The sequence below is a fragment of the Adiantum capillus-veneris genome, chromosome 5, assembly GCF_014529385.1.
Source record: "Adiantum capillus-veneris isolate H3 chromosome 5, ASM1452938v2, whole genome shotgun sequence".
NCBI lineage: Eukaryota > Viridiplantae > Streptophyta > Polypodiopsida > Polypodiales > Pteridaceae > Adiantum > Adiantum capillus-veneris.
This window is the reverse complement of record NC_140935.1, coordinates 2,183,168-2,204,249: the sequence shown is the minus strand read 5'-3', so window position 1 is coordinate 2,204,249 and position 21,082 is coordinate 2,183,168. Positions and strand designations below refer to the sequence as shown.

General features: G+C 43.2%; 1 protein-coding gene across 1 annotated transcript in view; it reads right to left on the bottom strand.

Moving 5' to 3' along the window:
- LOC147456781 (stromal processing peptidase, chloroplastic-like) overlaps positions 1-21,082 on the bottom strand; it is a 190,829-nt gene that overhangs the window by 136,976 nt on the left and 32,771 nt on the right. Inside the window, exons 5-10 of the mRNA XM_086511917.1 lie at positions 12,618-12,816; positions 12,497-12,544; positions 12,280-12,387; positions 10,758-10,946; positions 10,360-10,656; positions 9,156-9,257 (exon numbers count right to left, since the gene is read on the bottom strand). Of these exons, the coding sequence (XP_086368043.1) occupies positions 9,156-9,257; positions 10,360-10,656; positions 10,758-10,946; positions 12,280-12,387; positions 12,497-12,544; positions 12,618-12,816 (943 nt within the window). The remainder of the gene's footprint in view (positions 1-9,155; positions 9,258-10,359; positions 10,657-10,757; positions 10,947-12,279; positions 12,388-12,496; positions 12,545-12,617; positions 12,817-21,082) is intronic.

Genomic DNA, 21,082 nt, shown 5'->3' with positions numbered 1-21,082 from the left:
AGAATTTACTGACTGTTTTTAGCCCTCGGAGCCTCATGGTGCTCCGCTTTTTGTATCCCTTCTTTTTCGTGGGTTTTCCTCACTTTGAGGTTTCCAACTTGTAAATTAAATCAAAAAGATTTACCCCCGAAAAAAAATGTGTGTTCGTGTGCACGCACGCAGATGTACAGCGTGCCCTAGGTCTTTTGTAATCAGGTGTGTGACTGTGTTCAATGTGTCTGAAGGTTTTCGAAGCGTATGTACAGCGTGTGGTGTGTGTGATTGTGGATGGTGCACCCGAATTAGCTACATGACTAGGAGCGTGAATTAGCCATAGGACTAGGAGCGCCATTACGTCGTCTGATGAATCCGCCAAAACAATGCATCTACAAACGCCGCAAAGCTGGATGCCTTGACTCTCATCAAAGAATGTTTACATGAGGATTTTGAAGATGCACGCCGAGCCTGGGAAGGGCCTACTCTTATCATAGAAATGCGCATTCCTATGCAAGAACCTATGGACCCCATTGCTCAATATGCCCTGAATGCAATGATTCTCTTCTTCCTAAGCAAAATGCCTATTGCTCAAGATGTAGGCCAATGGGTTGATTTCCTGCTCAAGCGGCAAGCAGTCCGAGGGGTTTACTTTGGTGCGAGAGGATTTTATGAAGTCTTGTTAGCAGTCATGGATGCTAGGGATGCTTTGCTTGAAATGTCTCCTCTCTTCCTCAATACGAAAGTGACTCATGTTTTGCCCTAGGCTCCCACCAAGGATTATCAGAGCCTTATTCGTCACAAGTGCCCTCTCTAGGTTGAGGTGGTGGACTTTCTTCGCACATGGTGTCACTTCCCTTGTTGGCTGCCCAATTGGGTATAGTCATTTGCCCTCCTAAGCTGGATGCAAACACAAATCGTTTTTGTATTCTGTGGGACACGCACATCCCCACACCAGTAACATTTCGGTCGATTCTATGGATGCAATGGTTGGCAAGCGTCCATTCAAACTCAAATGGGGTAAATTTACAAACTCTTGCTTCCGTTGTGGCAAAGTTGGTCATATGCAATCCGAATGTCCGAAACCAAACCCGCAACCACCTCCTTTAGCTGTCCATACCCTTCAGCCTCCCTCACCTCCGAAATCTTCTCCTAAGGTACAAACCAAAGGTGCTTCAGCTTCTTCCTCGACAACTGAGGCGAATAAAGGCAAAGGGAAGCAATTACAGTTGCATGCACTTCCTGCTTCTCCAAATGTAAAAGATAAAGGGAACGAACACGTTTCAATCTCTTAGGCTTGGATAGTGCCCAAGAAAACCGTTAAAGCCTGTATCCCGGCATCTTCTTGCAACTATGTGCCCCCATTGAAGAATGTTACTATGAAAAAACTCCCTTTGGAACGACAACGCTTGTTTGGTTCAGGCTTGGGACAAGGTTGTTAGCTCCTACAAGGAAGTTGTTACAGGAGAAGCCTCTTCATCGCAAGGTGCCCTTATTTTCTGTCGTCCTGGTCCAGGTTTTGACTCGTCTCCTCATGTAGCCACAGCTGAGGAGGATGTGCCAATAGGAACTAGTACTTAAGTCTCTTTCTTCTTGTTTCCTCGCCACTGTATATACCATATAGGATACGTAGTTTTTTAAATTGCATCTCCTACAATCTGGGTAGGTTATGCAATCACAATAAGTGGCGGCTTACCTAGCACTATGTACATACATGTAAAGCGGACATAGTGGTTCTTCAAGAGCATAACCAGCATCAATTTTCTGGGCAAACTTCTTACTTTGCGGGCTATTGGATAGCTTATGCAGGATCAGTTGGCTATTCTAGAGTGCTTATGCTTGTCCAACATGAGCTCTTCCCAACCTTGGGGATGGATAGTCATCCAATGTATTGTTAATGGGGAAGTCTTCAAATTTGGCGGATTATATGCATACACAGCATCTGCTGATAGGGCACGGTTCTAGAGTGCCGTCTACTCATATTGTTGGTGTTCCAATGCATTTATCTATGGGGATTTTAATAGTGCACCAAACCTTGCGGATAATACTCTCACATGCTTCATGTGGAACGACAATCATGGGATCAGTTTATGTTGAGTTGTAATGGATCGGATATGTGGCCCCTTTTGCATGCGGATGATCCAGGATTCACTTTTCAACGTAATGCTTGATGTATGTATCGTGCTCGACTGGATCGCTGGTATCTTTTTCACATGTAGCAATATGACGGCTTTGCATGTGATATGCGGATTGATTATGCCATGTGTCTCTCGGCTCATTTTCCCATATGCTTAAAACTCCATTTTGGGTCCTTTTCTCTCAATGAGTCCCTACCCAGGAAGAGACTTTTGCATGTCAATAATGCTATTTCAAGCATAAACCTTTTTGGACCATGATTGTGGACATCATCCCGCCTTTGACCTCTCAAATGCATGTTGATATGGACAAAGCCTGATTTCGCTTTGTTATGAGTGTTCAATGTGTCATCCAAGATTATGGCCGGTATTAATTGTCACAATTGAGAAAATAGAAGCAGTTAAAGGATACTTGTAGCAGATTAATGCAAGTTGCTCTCTGCTCGCACTATGTTACGGCATAAAGATGAGAGAAAATTGGCCAAATGGCAGATTCGAGCTCGCAAACAGGATTTTGCAGATAAAGGATGTGCCTCTAAACAATTCTTCCGGCATTTACATCATTCCAGGCAGTCTCAAGCTATATGGAGAGTTAGAGGTTGCTCCTTCTCCCACGCAAGAAGCTCGCCAAGCGTATCACTTGTTTCTATCCCATGTTACTCCCATTCTTTCGATGCAGCAGACTCAAGACTTGGAAGTTGTTTTCACTAAGATGGAATTGTATGCCAGCTTGCTGGATTTGGGCCGGTGGAAAGCTCTTGGGATGGTCTTACTGTGGAATTTTTCTTATCTTTTTGGGATAAGCTGCCATTGCAATCATGATGAATACGTCCTCGGGGCAGTATGAATTGCCCTCCTCTTGGAAAGAAGGCTTGCTCAAGTTGATACCAAGCATGCATTATGTGAAGAATTCTCTCATTGGCAACCAATTATGCTCGTGCCTGTAGTATATAAATTGATGGCCAAAATGCTTGTTAACCGACTCAAGTGCTTTCTGCATGAAGACTTGCATCAATCTCAATATGGTTTCATTCCATGACGTCAAATTACGGATAACCTCACGAATGTCATCATTGGAATGGAATATGCAAAATACAGGATGTCTTGGTCATGCAAGTTGACATTGAAAAGGCATTTGATATTGTTCTTTGGAAATACATTGCACATACCATGCAGCACTTAGGATTTGGGCCCAAGTGCGATCTCCTTCGGTTCAGCGATCTCCTAGCCACGTGTATTTTCTTTCCCAAAAAGGAATCTGTCAGGTGCATCAGGTGGTGGATGACACATGTTCTTTCATTCGCTGATGCGGTGTCCCGTTTTCAGTTAGTCTCCACTATTCTCCTCTTTGGCGGGAGATTCAGAGGATATGCTTGTTGATCGTCCTGCTTTGCATGTGGACTCCCACTTCTCTGATTGGAATCTTGCTACTACAAGACTCGAATGCATTTCAGCCGGCAATGTTTATGCCCTCCTGCAATCTGATGTGTGGATTGTGCGTCATGGTAATGAGTTGTGGTCTCTCCAAGTCATCCTTGTGGTGGCAACGAAAATTGTCTAGCATTTGGCAGTCATCTACCTCAGAAGGAACGTATTTTCCTGTGGCGCTGCTTAGTGGGAGATCTAGCTGTTGGCAGCTTATTGCATGCATGGCATATTGTGCCTTTTCACTGCCTAAGATGCCATGAAGCAGAGGAGATTGTGCCACACTTATTGTGGGGTTGTCGCTGCTCCAAATCCTTCATTTGGCAAGTGTCGGCTGCTCTTCGGTTGCGTTTCCCTTCCAACATTTTTCACAAATGATTTTGGCTTTTTGGGGTGCTCCGGTCTCCGCAATCTTAGTTTACGGTGTTTTTTAACTGGGTCAGATTTTGGGTTTCGTGAGCCATTTGGCACCATAGGAACTCATTGATGTTTCAAGGCACTAATATTGACCCGTTTCCCTATTTCAAATTGTCGCTTGGTCAAGCAGTGCATTTCGTTCACGATGTTGGGATCACTCTTAATGCCTACAAGATTTACTTTGATTGTTTCTAGCCCTCCAAGCCTCATGATGCTCCACTTTTTGTATCTCTTACTTTTCGTGGGTTTTTCTTACTTGGAGGTTTCTCACACGTAAATTCCATCAACAAGATTTACAAAACGACAAAGAAGAAAAGGTGTGTGTGTGTGTGTGTGTGTGTGTGTGTGTGAGAGAGAGGGCTGCCCTATGAGTGCTTTGCTTTATGCAATCGCTACTCATCCCTTGTTTATGTATTTGGATTCCTTGACCTCCACTGGTAGGCTACATGGCCTTACCTAACCTTCTGGTCGACAGCTTGTTGGTCAGGCTTATGTGTAACACATTTGTGTGCGCACATTGTCACCTCTTCTTTTGGTCATTAGAAACCGACTTATTGGGATGTTTTTGGGAAGCTCGAAGGACACATTCTTGGATGTCCATTTACTTCTTCTCTAATTGTTGATTGGAAGGTTGTCACTTCGCATTTGTCTTGGGATGGTCGACAATCCTCTGGGGGTAACTCTCTTCGCTTGGAGAGTCTGCATTGGAGCAGAGTTTTTGCTTCGACTTTGGTTCAATGGTCTCCTCGCCAAGCGTATTTTCTTTCTCAAAAAGGAATCTATCAGGTGCATTAGGTGGTTGATGATTCGGGTTATGTTCTTTCTTTCGCTAATGCCGTCTCCCGCTTTCGGTTGGGCCTTCGCTATTCTCCTCTCTGGCGGGAGATTCAAAGGATGCTTGCTGCTCATTCACCCATTCCTCCTCTGGATGTGGACTCTCGCTTCTCTGATTGAAATCTGGCTACTACTAGACTGGATTGCATCTCAGCTGCAAGTGTCTATGCCATCCTTCAGTCTGATGTATGGATTGTGCATTGGGGTAATCAGCTGTGGTCGCTTTCCGAGTCATCCTTGTGGTGGCAACACACATTGTCTCGCATTTGGCAGAGTCATCTGCCTTTGAAGGAACGTGTTTTCTTGTGGCGGTGCTTGGTGGGAGCTCTACCTGTTGGCAGTGTGTTGCATGCTCGGCATATTGCGCCTTCCCCTGAGGAGACTGTGTCACACTTACTGTGGTGTTGTCGTCACTCCAGAGCCTTCATTCGTCAAGTGTCGACTGCTCTTCGACTGCGTTTTCCTTCCGACTCTTTTCACAGACGATTTTGGCTTTTTGGCGTGCTTCGGTCACCACAATCTCAGTTTGCAGTCTTCTTCACCTGGGTCAGATTTTGGACTATGTGGGCCATTTGGCATCATAGGCACTCCTTAATGTTCCAGGGCACTTTTGTTGACCCCTTTCCCTATTTCAAATTATCTCTTGGTCAAGTGCTGCATTTTGTCTATGACACTAGAGACATCACTCTTCATACCTACAGGATTTACTTTGACTGTTTCTAGCCTTTGGAGCCTCATAGTGCTCCGAAAAAAATGTGTGTGCGTGCGCGCGCGCGCGTGTGTGTGTGTGTGTGTGTGTGTGTGTGTGTGTGTGTGTGACATTGAAAAGGCCTTTGACACTGTACAATGGGACTTCATTGCCGCCACCATGACGTGTTTAGGGTTTGGTCCTAAATTCACCAATGTGGTTTATTTTTTGTATGCATGTAACACGTCTTCAGGGATTTTAGAAGGTGAATTAACTGAATCTTGGCCTCTTCGTTGTTCGGTCAGGCAGGGCTGCCCCCTTAGTGCTCTGTTGTATGCTGTTACTACTCACCCGTTGTTGACTTATCTTGATCACTTGACCTCTGTTCAGAGTCTGCAAGGTCTGCGGTTACCTTCCGGTTGTACATTCATTGGCCAGGCTTACGTTGATGATTCGTTGTTTATGCCTCGTAATCAGCAGGAGGATGTCAAGGTGATTATGGAAGCATTGGAACTGTTTGGCATTGCGGCTGGGCTTAAAGTCAATTTTTGTAAATCGAAGCTTCTGCCTCTCTGTTCTTGTGATTGGCATAGTATGTTGTGGCCTGGTGAGATTGTCTCTTCAAATGTGATCACTAGGCACTTAAGTTATCCGATTGGATGGAATGTTGCTCACTCTCAGAAAGTCGATTGGGTTATGCAACGCTTGAATGTCAAATTGCATTACTGAAAGCTTTCTACTTGGCCCTTGCATGTTCGTCTGCGAATTGTTCAGAGTATCCTGTTGGCATATGCTCAGTTCTTTTTGCCACTGATGCATCGGCCTCGCCGATGTCTTGATTCTCTTATGTCGGACATTATGTCCCATTTGTGGCCGACTCATGCTACCAAAAAAGGCTTACGCTTGCTGTCAATGAAGAAGCTTTGCACTCCTAAACGTTTTGGTGGACTGGATATCTTGGATTTACGCAGGCATGTGTATGCGCGGAAAGCTATGTTGTTGCTCACTCTTGTGCAACAAATTCAGCCTTGGACATTGATGTTTGCATTCCTCAGTCAGCACGTTGTTACTTCTGCTTTTGGCCATTGGCAACCCTCTCTCTGGGAGGTAGTTTTTGGCAAGATGGAAGGGCACATTCTTGGTTGTCCACTTGCTTCCTCTCTAGTATCTGCTTGGAAAGAGGTTACGATGCATTTATCGTGGACTCCTCGGCAGGAAGGTGATTCGATCCGATTGGAAAGTCTCCATTGGAGCCGGGCATTCTCTCTTACTTTGGTCGACCGATCACCCCGTCAGGCTTACTTTCTCTCTGGTCGTGGCATTCGAGTGGTTGAGGATGTGGTCGATGAGGCTGGATATACTTTTGAGTTTCCATTGGCTGCTCGTCGTTTTGGGTTGGGCATGCATTACCGTTAGTTTTGGAGAGAGCTTCAAAGCATGTTGCTCAACTTTTTGCTTGTTTCACCTTTGCCTGATGGTGATCGCATGTTTGATTGGGCCTTTCGGGAAACGCCTTTTCGACCCATTTCTGCGGGTCGCATCTATGCTATTCTTCTACCACGGCCATGGCTGGATGGTCATTGTAATGCCATTTGGCGCATGCACAAATCTGACCTCTGGTGGAGGAGGCTCCTCTCTGCCTTGTGGAAAAGCCATTTGCCTTTGAAGGAGCGTCTGTTTCTTTGGCGATGTTTGCTTGGAGTGCTTCCTGTTGGCACTTTTCTTCGAGCGCATCATATTCGTCCTTCTTCTTGCGTTCGTTGCTCGACTGCAAAAGAGGATATTTGTCACTTGCTGTGGGATTGCTGCTTTACTAGAGACTTCCTTCGACATGTATCGGCGTGTTTGCGGCTCCGTTTTCCTGGGGTTGTCTTTCACAAAAGGTTTTGGGCATTTGGCATTTTCTCACCGACGTTACAACGTTTTGCGGTCTTCTTCATGTGGGTCAGATACTGGGTTTTCTAGATTGTGTGGAGTCAGCGTAATGCTTACATGTTTCATCGTACTCATGTGGATCCATTCCCTCTCTTCAGGCTTTCTCTTAGGCAATCGTTACGGTTTGCTTTGGAAGCTGGTGATATCACCTTAGAGATGCATCAGCTTTCATATGAATGTTTTTAGCTACGCTCTACAGATGAGTTCTGTGCTCCTCCCCTTTTATATGATCTTTTCGGTGGGTTTTCCTTGCTTTGAGGTTTCCCACTAGTAAATTAATCAATCGATTTAAAAAAAAAAGTGTGTGTGTGTGTGTGTGTGTGTGTGTGTTGCTATTTTCTCTCCTGTATATTGGATATGCTTTACAATTTCTTGCGGATGGGATGGGATGTGGTAGAAGGTGGGGTTGGGCCGGCCTCTCCTCAACTTAGTGGTCTGGTGCTCCTCTTCGTCTTCATTGGCTTGCCCTATTTTCTTGAAGATTTTCATGCGAGTTTCAATGAAGCCTTCTTTTCGGCATTGGTTTAGAGATATTTGATGCACATATGGTGCTTTGGTGGAGATTCAGTCATAGGCTGGTTGTTTCTTCCTTTGTCAAAGAGAGCCAGAATCTGCTGGTTGAGATTCTATGGTGTAGTTTTCAGCTGCTTGTCACAAAGCTTTTTGGTGGCCTATTTCTGCTACAGCTCCTTATAACAGTTGTCCATTCCTCATAATTCATCCAGCCTTCAGACTGTATCTCCTTATTTTATAGATCTGTACCAATGTTGGTTTTTCCCTTAGGTTTGTAAATCATTGTATATTTCAGGAGGTTTTTCACCTTCATGTTTTACCCGTGTTGCCTACAGGCTTGGTTGTAATGCCTACAGGCTGATGTAACTTTCTGATTTGATATAAGGGTTCAAGCCCTCCTCTAGCAAAAAAAAACTTTCCCTCACTCCCTGACAAAAGTTTAAAATTGTATGCAGCTACATAATTAAGAAAAACCAACACCAGAAAAGCTAGCAAGAGGATTTTACGGCTCATCATCAAGCAGGTCTTTACAAGCGTCAAAATCTAGCTCTGGACCTCTGCCACGAAGTTTGATAAAGTGGTCAAGTGATTCCTTCTTGGATGTGTTCTCGAGCTCATCACCATCGGCACCATCATTTATCACATGGAGCCCAGGTAATTACAGCACACTCATGGTCTCTTCACCGTACCATATGGATCGAAAAGCTTAGCTCAATTGCACAGGACGTTTCAAAGCTAGGGGGAGAATGCTTTGCAGCATTCTATACATGACTCTTACAGATAAACTGTGTACCTTAGTAAAGCAGACACAAATACAGAAGAAAAGTTACATAGCATTGTATTGAGTTTTTGCAAAGCATGTAGCGCTTACTGCAGCAGTTCAAAACACAAGAGATCCCATTATGCTTGATACATTAAAGTATCGCTGGTGGAGCAGTCCTAGGAAGATGGTCCAAGGATGTCTAAGCACCATTGCAGTAAAGCAATGTTGTGCACAGATGTTGATTTTGATTGGATTGAGGTGCAGGAGAAATTATTTGAAACTGTTAAAGAAAGGATAGTGGTGGCAGCCGAAGTACAACCACCTGATTGGCAACTATAATTTATGTGTTTCCTGAGCCATCTGAAGACTAAAAGTCAAGTCAACATTCATACAAATGCTAAGTAAAGCTAAAAAATAATATAGCAATCAAAATGAACTTGCAAAAAGCAGTGTTCATAATTCCGAATCTAACCTTGTATCGATTGTTTATACGGAATTGCAAAGTTGACAGTACAATTCGCTTCATAAGGACGTCTCTTAAATCAGCATAAGTGGTCACTTTTTGTACAGGTGTCTGCATCGAAGTGAACACCAAATATTTACAAAAGAGAAAAAGATAACAACTTAAAGTAAATTTACCATTCTTTCCTTTTTCTCCCCGACAAGTTACCATTACAAGCTTGCTTGCTCCACTACTCTCAAGGAATTAAAAATGAAGCCATGCATTCAATTCCAGACAAAATATCCTGCGCACTACTCCCACCATACATGTCACCCAGCTTATGTGCCATGCACATGTGCAGTTGGAGCGGAGCTTCTTTGCAAAATGAGTATACACCCCTGCATGCGCGCATGTGTCTGTGCATGTGCACATATTTAGGAAAAGGAGCGAAGTTTAAAAGATAGGCTGGGAAAGATAGCAACTCAGTGGTTTATTGGTGGCAATTATAACTAACACCTTATAGGGTAAAGCAATCTCTTCATCACCTTCATCTCTGTAAACTAATAAAAAATGTGTTATCACAACACCTTCTCTTGCATGGCTTTGAGTACGTAAAGTCAAACAGAAAATTGCGAAAAAAATATGCCTGGCCCCTTTCTGCGCAAGGATGGGACTTCAAATTCCTTTGAGCAGATATGTCATAAAGTAGTGTGAAGATGGTGCAATAGTGGCAAATAACAGAGGTAGGGAGATAACATACGAAACAAAATCCTTTCTAAAACACATCTGAAGCCTATTATACAGCGCACTTCATTGGCCTACTCTCTTAAGTCCATGTCCTGCCAAACAATTTGCAGTGATGCTGCGGATTTGAGAACGAACAATCAAGAAAGAAACACTCTCTATCACATTAGAGACTTTGTTGCCTCAAGCAGTGATAGAGAACAACGTGCAAGAGATCAGCCAGAAATCCTACCGCAAGGGTTATTTTCTCCACCTTCGTTAGAAAACTAAATATTGATTCATTGCTCTATTTTCCCAAGTTCTAAATAAGTCCTGATGTATCAACATCATTTTGTTCACCATCTATCCTGTGTGATTCACTATGGCACAGTCAAGAATCATTCCATCTATTTTGATACCCCCCCCTACCTCTGTGAATCTTTAATACCCTCCAGGTATCAATCATAGCTTACAAGTTGAAAGCTACAGGTCATACTTTGATGCTGCCTACCTTGCAAAACAAACTCAGTGAGAATGTTTGTAACAACTCGTGCTGGAATATGTGGGGCTTTCTCCCCTCTCCAGGCCGTGAAGAAGACCATTCATGTTTCACAGGTGGCCTCAACGCATGTCGTTCCTTCCTTACTGGTGGTGGCACAGAAATCGACGCTGGAGGTTCCACTATACCTGTTCCAAACAAAAAACTTTGCAACTTGGGCATTTGGAGGTGGGCAGCTGGTCCTGCCATTACTGGTGGCTTTTCTGCTGATAGAGGATGATAGCCAGGAGAAACTTTTCCGAATGCCGCCTTCAAAAAAGCTTTGACAAATGAGAGCATAAAACAAAAATCTAGCAAAATGGCCACAATTAAGATCAAGACATTTACATAGAGCTAATCCCCAAACATACTTCAATTTGCTCAATAGTTTTGTCGACACTGACAAAATCTCCCACCACATAAAGGGTAGCATTTGCAGGGAAATACCACCGTTCATGGAAATTCCTTATCATATCAACATCCCACTTCTGAATTTGATCCTCTAGCCCAATGGGAAATCTGTATCCCAACAAGTTCTCAGAGTGCAACTGTTGCAGAAGCTACAACAACCCAACAAATGAGGTGAGAGGCCGAACTTAAATGACTACACGCATGAAACACCTACAGAATCACTTTCTGTCACGAGACAGAATAACAGAGCAGAGAAAAAAATCAGCACTCATCAACTGAATGACATGACCACCAACCCTCACCTTAGCAAAAATAAAAATACTTAGTAAGCACATGAACCTGCTTAGAGCAACCCTTACAATTTTGAGAAAAAATAAAAGTAAAAGCCACGAACATACAAAGATCAGCATAAGACATGGCTTCTGAACCCTAGAATGCAAAACACTCTCTTGTAACCTGAAGCAAGCTCAGGGGGGAAAAATGCTCGCACAAACACACAATCAAGACACACAAACCTATAAGAAAAAGAAGATATTGAAGCAGTCTGATTTAATATAAATTTCACATGTCAAAAGAAAGACGAAAGGGAGAGAATATACAACATAAATCCTAATAAATAAGAAAGGCTGGACAAACAAACAATAAGAGTAGGCTAAAACGCTCACACAAACACACAACCAAGACACACAAACCTACAAAAAAAAAAAAGATATTGAAGCAGTCTGATTTAATATAAATTTTACACATTCAAAAGAAAACAAAATGACAACGACTTCAAAAAGGCCTTAACAAATAAGGTGGGCAACATAAATAAGAGAAGCTTGCTTACAAGAACTCAACTGCAAATTCATTCACATCACGTACAAAATAGTGCAACCCTCATATCCTAAGCTTCAAACCTATACAGAAACACATACATGGCAAGACCTGACAACATGTCAGCTTACCTTCACTGCTCGTCCAAACAGGAGGTGAAAAATCATCACCTTTATCATGCATAGCTTGATAACATTAACTATAACATGGATACTCATGCCGTCAATGCAAGGTAGGAGCAGGTTTGTATGCGTTAGTTCCTAATTAGAACTTAGTTTTGAAATCTAGCAATGCAAGGTAGGTACAGGTTAGTATGCATTAGTTCCTAATTAGAACTTAGTTTTGAAATCTAGCAATGAGAAGAGAGTTTCTATCCCACAGGGTGGTGATGGAGGGCAAACTCAGCCATGATAAAAGCTAGCACTCGCCAAGTGAGAGCAAATCATAAATGTACTATATGGAAATAAACAAACAAAGAGAGATGAATAACAAATGAGAGTGGCAATACACAATCTAACCAGAGGATAACAAAGTCCGAAACTTTTTTTTTGTTTGAAAACGTAAGCTTTTGATATTTAAAAGAATTTATAGAAGCCACAAACAGAGGGAATGAATAAGAAAATCTCATAACATATTTAAGAAGCGATTGAAAGAAGAAACTCTTACCTGGCAATCAACCCTATATTCGATGGTATTCATCATTTGCAGTTCTGAAAGAATTGCCTTTCTCTCTTTCTCTACACGAGACTCCACAATTTTGGGCATAAAAGCAATCTAGAAAAACAACATAGCTATAAGCAAGTTGCCAAACACATGCCGATTCCGTCCATAAAGAGGAGCCATTTCTCAAATTTCCACCTGAAAGATTATGCAACAAACATACCTCATGTAACGTATCCAGAACTCGTGGTAGCATTGCCTCATTCGTCCCCTGTATCAAAAACAAAATTACCTCTAACTCTACAAAGACAACTTACTAGAAGAACAGAGAATCATGGCAGTACCGGAACAAGTACAGGAGCGTGCACATGGAAAACAGTATGATGAAAATCTGTGTAAGCATTTGATCGAGCACCGTGTGTCAAGAGCTGTTCTCTCTTTTTACTGCCCAAGAAGGTAACATGTTCTATCATATGGGCAATGCCTTGCTCATTTTCTTCTTCATCAACTGATCCCACATGCATCTCCATGTGTGCTTCAAACCTTGGCAAAACATCAGAATGGATTTACATGCTGACTCCAGAGGAGTAGACAAGCAGCCACTATTACAATCGAATTACATATAGTCATACTGTTGACATGCAAAGACGACAACACACAAATCCGCAAGCAAGCGCCGGAGCACACATGCACACACTCGGCACAGGCCTGGACGGAAAGGTAAATTGCAATTTATCAAGGGCAAAGTGCGAATCAGTTTTACAAATATAGACAAAATCAATGGTTCAAGCCCTAGAAGCTTTACTGGAAAAACAAAGACGCAGCCTGCCTGCATAAAATCTGCCAGGCACTCTTTTGACACCTAAGTGATGTTGAGCAAGGTGGAGATAAGTGTAGTGTTCAGTACGTGACATGCGTAAAATAGGACAGTATGGGTTTTCACAGTTACATAAATGAAATAAAGTTGTACAATATTTGTAGGATACAAATAGTCAAACACACGATGTGTATAATTTGAGACAACATATATTGAGATATAAGAGAGAATCATTGTGAGCTTTAACTTCTAAGCATTGGAAAGGTATTGAGTGTAATGTGCAGCTGAAGTGATTGACGGTGAATGCTCAGGATGAGTGCTCAGTGTGTACTCAAGGTTCTTTTTACTACATGAGAGGGTTCCTTTTACTTCATGTGAGAAATGTGCAATAGACTGAAGAGAGAAGAGAGAATGGTACTGAGTGAAGGTTCTGTGAGTGATACAGAGAGAAGAAGACTAACACCGGATGGGGCCCCAAACCCCCCTCCAAGGGTCCCCCTCTCTAACGCTAGAGAGGTATTTGCTTTAGATTGCACAAATGTTGATACAATGGTCCTAGATGCTGATGACGATGGCCAACAAGGGCTGAAATTTGAACACGCTGGCTGATATGATGCGGTACGCTGATCTCGAACAAAACGATCATGTGCTGATGGCTGCCTGAAAACGCTAGGAGTGCTGGGTACTGCGGGTGCTGCTTCTCGGGATCGTATTAAAGGTATAGCATCTCAAGTGAATGGCCCAATGTGATCCCAATATTTATTTTTTCTTTAAGTACTTATTTGTCAAATTTTTGGGTAGGGTAATTTGCGAAGGCTAGTATATAAGGAGCCCTCAACCCCAATCGTATAATCATCTAATCCATTGCCCAATTAGTTGGTTGGTTCAGCAGAGTCTCTCTTTCTCTCTCGTGTATTCTCTCCCTCATTGGACGCTTCCGCATCCTCGACTTTGACATGTTATGAGAGCTCTCAGCTTATTCATCTCATGGGAGAAAGCGGCACCGCAGAGAAGAGGAAGATCCTAGGTGAAGAGGTCTCCTACAGATTGCATTCTAAAAAGTTAGTCAGTAACGTTTTTCAAGATCAGTGATTACTATGGCATTTTGATACGCTGCCAGAATATGCGTTTTGATATGTTGCCGAAATCTTCCTTTTGATATGCTGCCAAAATCTACGTTTTGATACGTTGCCGAAATCTGTTGTCGGATTAGTTTGTTGAAGGGCGTTTTTAAACGTCGTTTAAATTGTGGAGATTCTCGCAGATGCATTTTGAAATGTTGTTTCAACAGTAGCGCTATCTGAGCAGCATTTTGAGAGGCTTTGGGCCAAGGAGACCTCGGTGGCATCTTTTCCATGTGTGTTTTGAAACATTACATGCAGAGAAAGCTTTGAGAGCTATGACCAATGAAGCATTTTGAAACGCTACAAGCTTGGTCATCCCAAGACGCCCTTGGAATGGCTTCATTTTGAGCGGAGCAGGCCTGCTATTGCAACCCGGTACGCAAGGGGCAAAGGATCAGTGCTATCCTTCAGCGTTTTAGAACGCTAGGTGGATGGTGGCCTCCAATGGGGACCTTTTTGTAGGTAGGTGTGGGCTCTCTCAAAAGTGTTTTGAAAGGCGCTAGTTCAGTGATGGCTAGGGAGGACCTCTCCTTGCAAAGCATTTTGAAATGCATGATCGAAAGAGGCCCAAAGGGCTGTGCTTTTGGCAGCAAAGGCATAGGAAGGGGGTTGGGGTTGTTCCCACATAGCCTCCGCATCGACAATGACCTACATCAGCTCTCGGCTTTGGATAGTGCATTGAACGGCACTCCATTAGCGGCCTCGGCACTCTCGAAGTCCTTAATAAGTTGCACGTCCATTGGCTTCATGATTTGAAAGCCAAAGGGAAATCGAAGTGCACAAAAAAAGACAAAGGCAAAGGCCCATCAGTAAAGGTGACCCCAGATCAACTAATAGCTATGAAAAGTGGATCAGGTAGTACTCAGTCAACTATCTCGGCACAACTGGAGCCCTCAAGGGAGATGATGCTTTGATTGGCTTGGAAATGTGACGTGTAACCGGCCAGTACACAGTAGAGAGTGGTACTAATCCAATTACCTATTCAATTTCAAACAAAGGACTGAGAACAAGAGGGAAGACAGATGCGTCCAGCAACTAGATTGTCACTGCGCACATGAAGACCAACACCCTATAGGCCCCGAAGACTGGCGTCCCTTTCGGTAATTCTTTATTCAGTTGAAAACAAAGCAATGCAAACACTTAGATCAAACTCCCGCTAAGCTGTTTAAACCTGTCGAGGGGCTAAAATTGCAGGTTTTCGGCTCCATTTCAGCAACGTAACAGCGCCAAAAATCTCTGTAGGTCAAAAGTACAAGTCTAGGGCAAATTCCCTTTGCATTTTAGAAGTGTTCCAGTGAGCTGTAAGTAAATTTCAGTGTGCTGTAATTTCCTGTTTTGGTTACTAACACGTGCCCAAACTCCTTTGTAACGACCCCAAAGCTTCCCAGGTGTTATCTTGCAGTTTAGGTGCGAAACCCTATACCTACAAATAAACGCAGCAAGCTGAATTCTCTGTTTTGGATTGTTTTGAGCGGAGCAAACAAGTTTAAGAGTGTCTCAAGAGCTCCCACGCGCAATGGGACACTTCCCCTTTGATTTGAACAAGTTTCACGCGAGAAAAGTTATTCCTGTATCTGTCACAATGGAACTATGCGCACATGTGGGGGATTAGCAATTAGCTAACCGGATTGCTAATCCGGTTCCTATTAAGAAGGCTCTTGCATTGGCAAATGCACATAAAACCCACAAGTCTCTACATAGTCATTTGAGGAGCCCAACTAGTGGCACGTTACCATATGTGTTAGGGGGAGAGAGATGCACGCTGTCACGATTGTGACTATGTTAACAACAATACATCTACTCCTAGTTGCAGATACGCGAAGTGCCATGCCAAGGAGGACCCCTGCACTTGGATGGTCACACCTCTTCGCCCAAGAGACGTGCCTCTTCGCCAAAATCCACACTCCTTCGACGACTGGTCACACCCCTTCGCTCTATGGGTGTGATGCTTCGCCCAGTGGTTGCAGCTCAATGAGTTTCATTTAGGCGGCCAGCCAACCCCCATAATTTTAAACCCATGTGAAACCACACTTGACCGGCCTCCCCCAAATTAACCCAAAATTTTAAACCCATGTGAAAACACCCAATGTTTTTTTCTAAAAGCCAATGCGAGCACTCCTTATAAATTTAAAAACAACTCCCATGAGCCTACATTAAAAAAGTACAAAAAAACCTTGCGCTGCCTCTCCCTTGCTCAGCTCTGTGCGCACCTTCTCGACGTGAACCAGTACACGAAATTCCTCGATGAAATTTTGCGGGTGAATTTCTCTACTCCGGGCTGGAAGTGATAATTATTCCCGATTTCCCAACTCCAGACAGCGAATTTATTCTAGAGGCATTTTCCGCTCACGGAGCACCCATCCCAGAACCTGTTCCCGACCCAGAACATGCACCTGTTCGAGTTCCTTTTGAGACGTAACCATGCCGAATTCTCAAGACGGAGGTGGTCAATCTGACGATGCCCTTACTCTTATCAAGGAGCAGATGGCCACACTTTCCATAAGCCTCACATCACTTCACCCTCGCTTGGATGAGATGCAGACGCAAAACACTTCTCGAAGTCGTCCTGCTATTTCTCGAACTACTAATGCAGCCTCTTCAACACATTCTTCCGGAGCTTCAGTGGACGAACCAAACGAACCAGATCCAACTGAAGAGGTAGACGATCGCGAACTTCAATTACTTTATAAAATTTTAAATGTTGCACAGAAGAAGAAGCTTGATGTTAAACTGCCGGAACCATACACTGGTCGCCGCGACAAGCGCGTGCTGGACCAATGGGTATTCAAAATGGAGATTTACATATCAAACACAGACTTGGTCGAAAGTAAAAAAGTTGCACTTGCTAGTTCTCTGCTCAAGGACACATCATTTCTTTGGTGGCAACGACGGTTGCTGATGGTAAACACACACCTTCTTGGGATAAATTCCAGCGTGCTATTCGCAAGGCGTTCGAACCTACCAATGTGGATTTTCATGCCCGGTCCTGTATTCGCCGCCTGAGCCAAACAAGTTCCTTGGCCGCGTACATCACATAGTTCCAAAGGCTAACTCTGGAGATAGAGACCCTTAGTCCCTCTGATAAACTTCACAGCTTTATCAATGGACTCGAACCAAACGTGAGGGACGAATTGCACAAATACAACCCTACCACCTTGGATGCTGCAATTGCCTATGTGGAGCGTCTTGGCGATAATCGCGCCCTACACGGAAGTTTCTCCCTGGTGATAGATCTTCAAATAGCGCTCTCTTTTCGTAGTGCGATCGCAGAGACAGCTATAGCCAAAGTCAGCAACATCAGTCTCAGTTCAGACAGCAAGCCACAACACCATATTCAACTTCAAGGTTCTATTCTCAAGATCGACAATCTCAAAGCAGATCTTCTTCAAATGTCCACTTGATCGTGGTAAAGGACGTGATTTTCCTCAAGACTGGCATTCAAATACTCAGCAAGACTCTTCATCAAATGGATCTTCAACTTCAAAGAAAAAAGGATTATGTACAATTTGCGGTGGTGACCATAGATGGTATCAATGTCCAAAGAAACCAAATCCGTCTAATTCGAAAAGAAATTCCAACGCGGCAACATCATCGAATTTTGAACAACCAGATTCTGCTAAGGATAAAGGAAAATCTGTGGTCAATACGATTCGTGTCTCAGAGGATACGACTATTCTTATGAAGCATGCTCGGTGCAATTCTTCAGTTTTGGAGCTTCTCTCAAAGCAAGTTTTGAGCCTTTTTGAAACTATCAATTGTCACAAAGTGATGACGTGACTGTCCGAGAGCAGACACCCTAGCTGTTGCTGAAAACCCTAATTCTGAAAACCCTAACCCTAAAACCTGCCAAAAACCCTAAAATTGCAAAAACCCTAACCCTAACCCTAACCCTAACCCTAATGGCAGCAGGGTAGAACCCGGAAAGTGAGGAGACATGATGACGTGGCACCGTACGGCAAGATGCCGCTTTTTGCGGCGCATTGTACGGCAGAATTTCCGAAAATTGCGGAGAAGGCTTTTCTGCGGCAGATTAGCTTTATTCTACGCAGAAGAGAGAGAGAGAGAGAGAGAGAGAGAGAGAGAGAGAGAGAGAGAGAGAGAGAGAGAGAGAGAGAGAGAACTCCTTCTCTTTAATTTTAAAAGCTCAAGAGAGAGAGCTTGTGAGAGAAAAGAACCCTTGCTTTATTTTAAGATTTTGGGGCTCTGCTTTTGGCAACCCTTGTAAACAGATAAATAAGTGGATTGGGCTCCCACTCTGCAAACCATCTCGACGCAGAGTCTGAGAGTGAGACCCAACCACTCTTGTACTTGAAGTTTGATTAATACAAAAAGAAATACCGAAAGGGGCGCCAATCTTTGGGGCCAATATCTCTTGGTACGGAACTCCGTCGGGCCAGTAAAACCTATTGTGAACTGTGAACTGTTTTGAAGTGGTTATTTGGTGCTGACGCGATTGATTCTTGACTTGGAGTGTCCAAGTCTGTTACATCAATGATCGCTCCATCAACAGTTTGGTGGACAACGGATGCTCGAATAATTTCGTCCGCACTCAGATAGTTCAACAGCTTGGTGTACCAACTCAGAAGACATCTCACTTATATGATGTGGAATTAGCAGATGGATCAACTTTGACTTGTGATCAGACAGTTCGACAGTTGCAGTTTGAGATTCAAACTTATGCAGATCAGCTAGATTTTGAAGTCATGCCTTTATCTTATTACGACATGATTCTTGGTCAATATTGATTATTCCAATATGATCCAGCAATTAGCTTTCGAGGATATACTATCAATTTGTTCAAAGATGGACGAGAACTGATTTTACACGGGCTTTATCATGCGGAACAAGAGTGATTCGAGCCTCACGCGTACTAGTCAAACAGCATGATACAATGCATTATGAAGCAAATATGATCTTCGATGTAGATACAGATATTATTACTTATGAATTTTTAAATTCATTAACTTCTCCTGAATCAATTGATGAAGACAAAGATGATTTCAAACAAGAAGTTTTTCCAAGTGATACTTCGTTACTAGACAAAGATAAGGATATGGTTACAGATTCCGAGACTGAAGACAACTATGCTTTCTTTGATTCTTTGTTAAATGATGATATACCAATTGCAAGTCATGAAGTGACAGTTCCTGAAGATGATTCTGAAGAATTTTGGGATTTATTATTGGAAGATCATTACAGTCTCAAGCCAAAATACTCTCCAGTGATTACTAAACTTGAAGTTACCCAATCTGAAGAGTACCTTTCCTCTTCCCCAAATATTTCGCAATTACGGGAAGATTTTGAACCAAAAATCTTACATCACATAAAGGATTTTGAAGATCAACCTCTTGTTGCAGTCAACCTGATTATGCCAGATTCCTCAAAAAAGTCTTTGAATACTGCAATGACATGGGATTTAGCAGTCAAAGCAAAAAGGTTTCGCAAGAAGCAAACGTTCAAGACAAAGACTTCCGATAACTCAAAGACTGAAGATTTTCGAAGATTTAATGCTTTTCCAGAGTTCTATCAACATCAGAAATCATTTCATTGACACGGACTCTCATTTGAAATGGGAGGGAATGTCACGATCGTGACTATGTTAACAGCAATACATCTACTCCTAGTTGTAGATACACCAAGTGCCATGCCAAGGAGGACCCCTGCGCTTGGATCGTCGCACCCCTTCGCCCAAGAGACGTGCCTCTTCGCCAAAAGCCACACTCCTTCGACGACTGGTCACACCCCTTCGCTCTATGGGTGCGACTCTTCGCCCAATGGTTGCAGCTCTTCGCCAAAAGGATGTGTCTTTACGTCTAAAGTCATGTCTCTTCACCAAGAGACGTGTCTTTTCATTTGTGTCTATTCGTCTCCTATATAAGGAGCCCTTGTATCACACATTCAACCAATCAAACATAGAGTCTTCTAAGTCTTATTTCTGAGTTCAGTTCAAGTTTCTTAAGTCTTAATCATGAGTTTAAGTACTTAATTAAGGATTAGTACCTAGAATCCTTACAGTGGTATCAGAGTAAGTTTTTTACCCGAGGCCCGAAGGTTGTGAGCCTCTCACCCTCGCCGCTACCCTCTCCCCCCTTCTCGGAGTTGCATGGAAGCAGAAGAAAGATGGATTGCAGATTGCGATGCTGGTGTTTAACCCCCTGATGTAAACCTCTCCAGCAACCTCGTCCATTAGCTTCATGATTTGAAAGCCAAAGGGAAATCGAAGTGCACAAAAAAAGACAAAGGCAAAGACCCATCAGTAAAGGTGACCCCAAATCAACTAATGGCTATGAAAAGTGGATCGGCTAGTACTCAGTCAACTATCTCGGCGCAATTGGAGCCCTCAAGGGAGATGATGCTTTGATTGGCTTGGAAATGTGAAGTGTAACCGGCCAGTACACAGTAGAGAGTGGTACTAATCCAATTACCTATTCAATTTCAAACAAAGGACTGAGAACAAGAGGGAAGACAGATGCGTCCAGCAACTAGATTGTCATTGCGCACATGAAGACCAACACCCTATAGGCCCCGAAGACTGGCGTCCCTTTCGGTAATTCTTTATTCAGTTGAAAACGAAACAATCCAAACACTTAGATCAAACTCCCACTAAGCTGTCTAAACCTGTCGAGGGGTTAAAATTGCAGGTTTTCGGCTCCATTTCAGTAATGTAACAGCGCCAAAAATCTCTAAAGGTCAAAAGTACACCTTTTGCATTTTAGAAGCGTTCTAGTGAGCTGTAAGTAAATTTCAGTGTGCTGTAATTTCCTGTTTTGGTCACTAACAAGTGCCCAAACTCCTTTGTAACGACCCCAAAGCTTCCCAGGTGTTATCTTGCAGTTTAGGTGCAAAACCCTATACCTGCAAATAAACG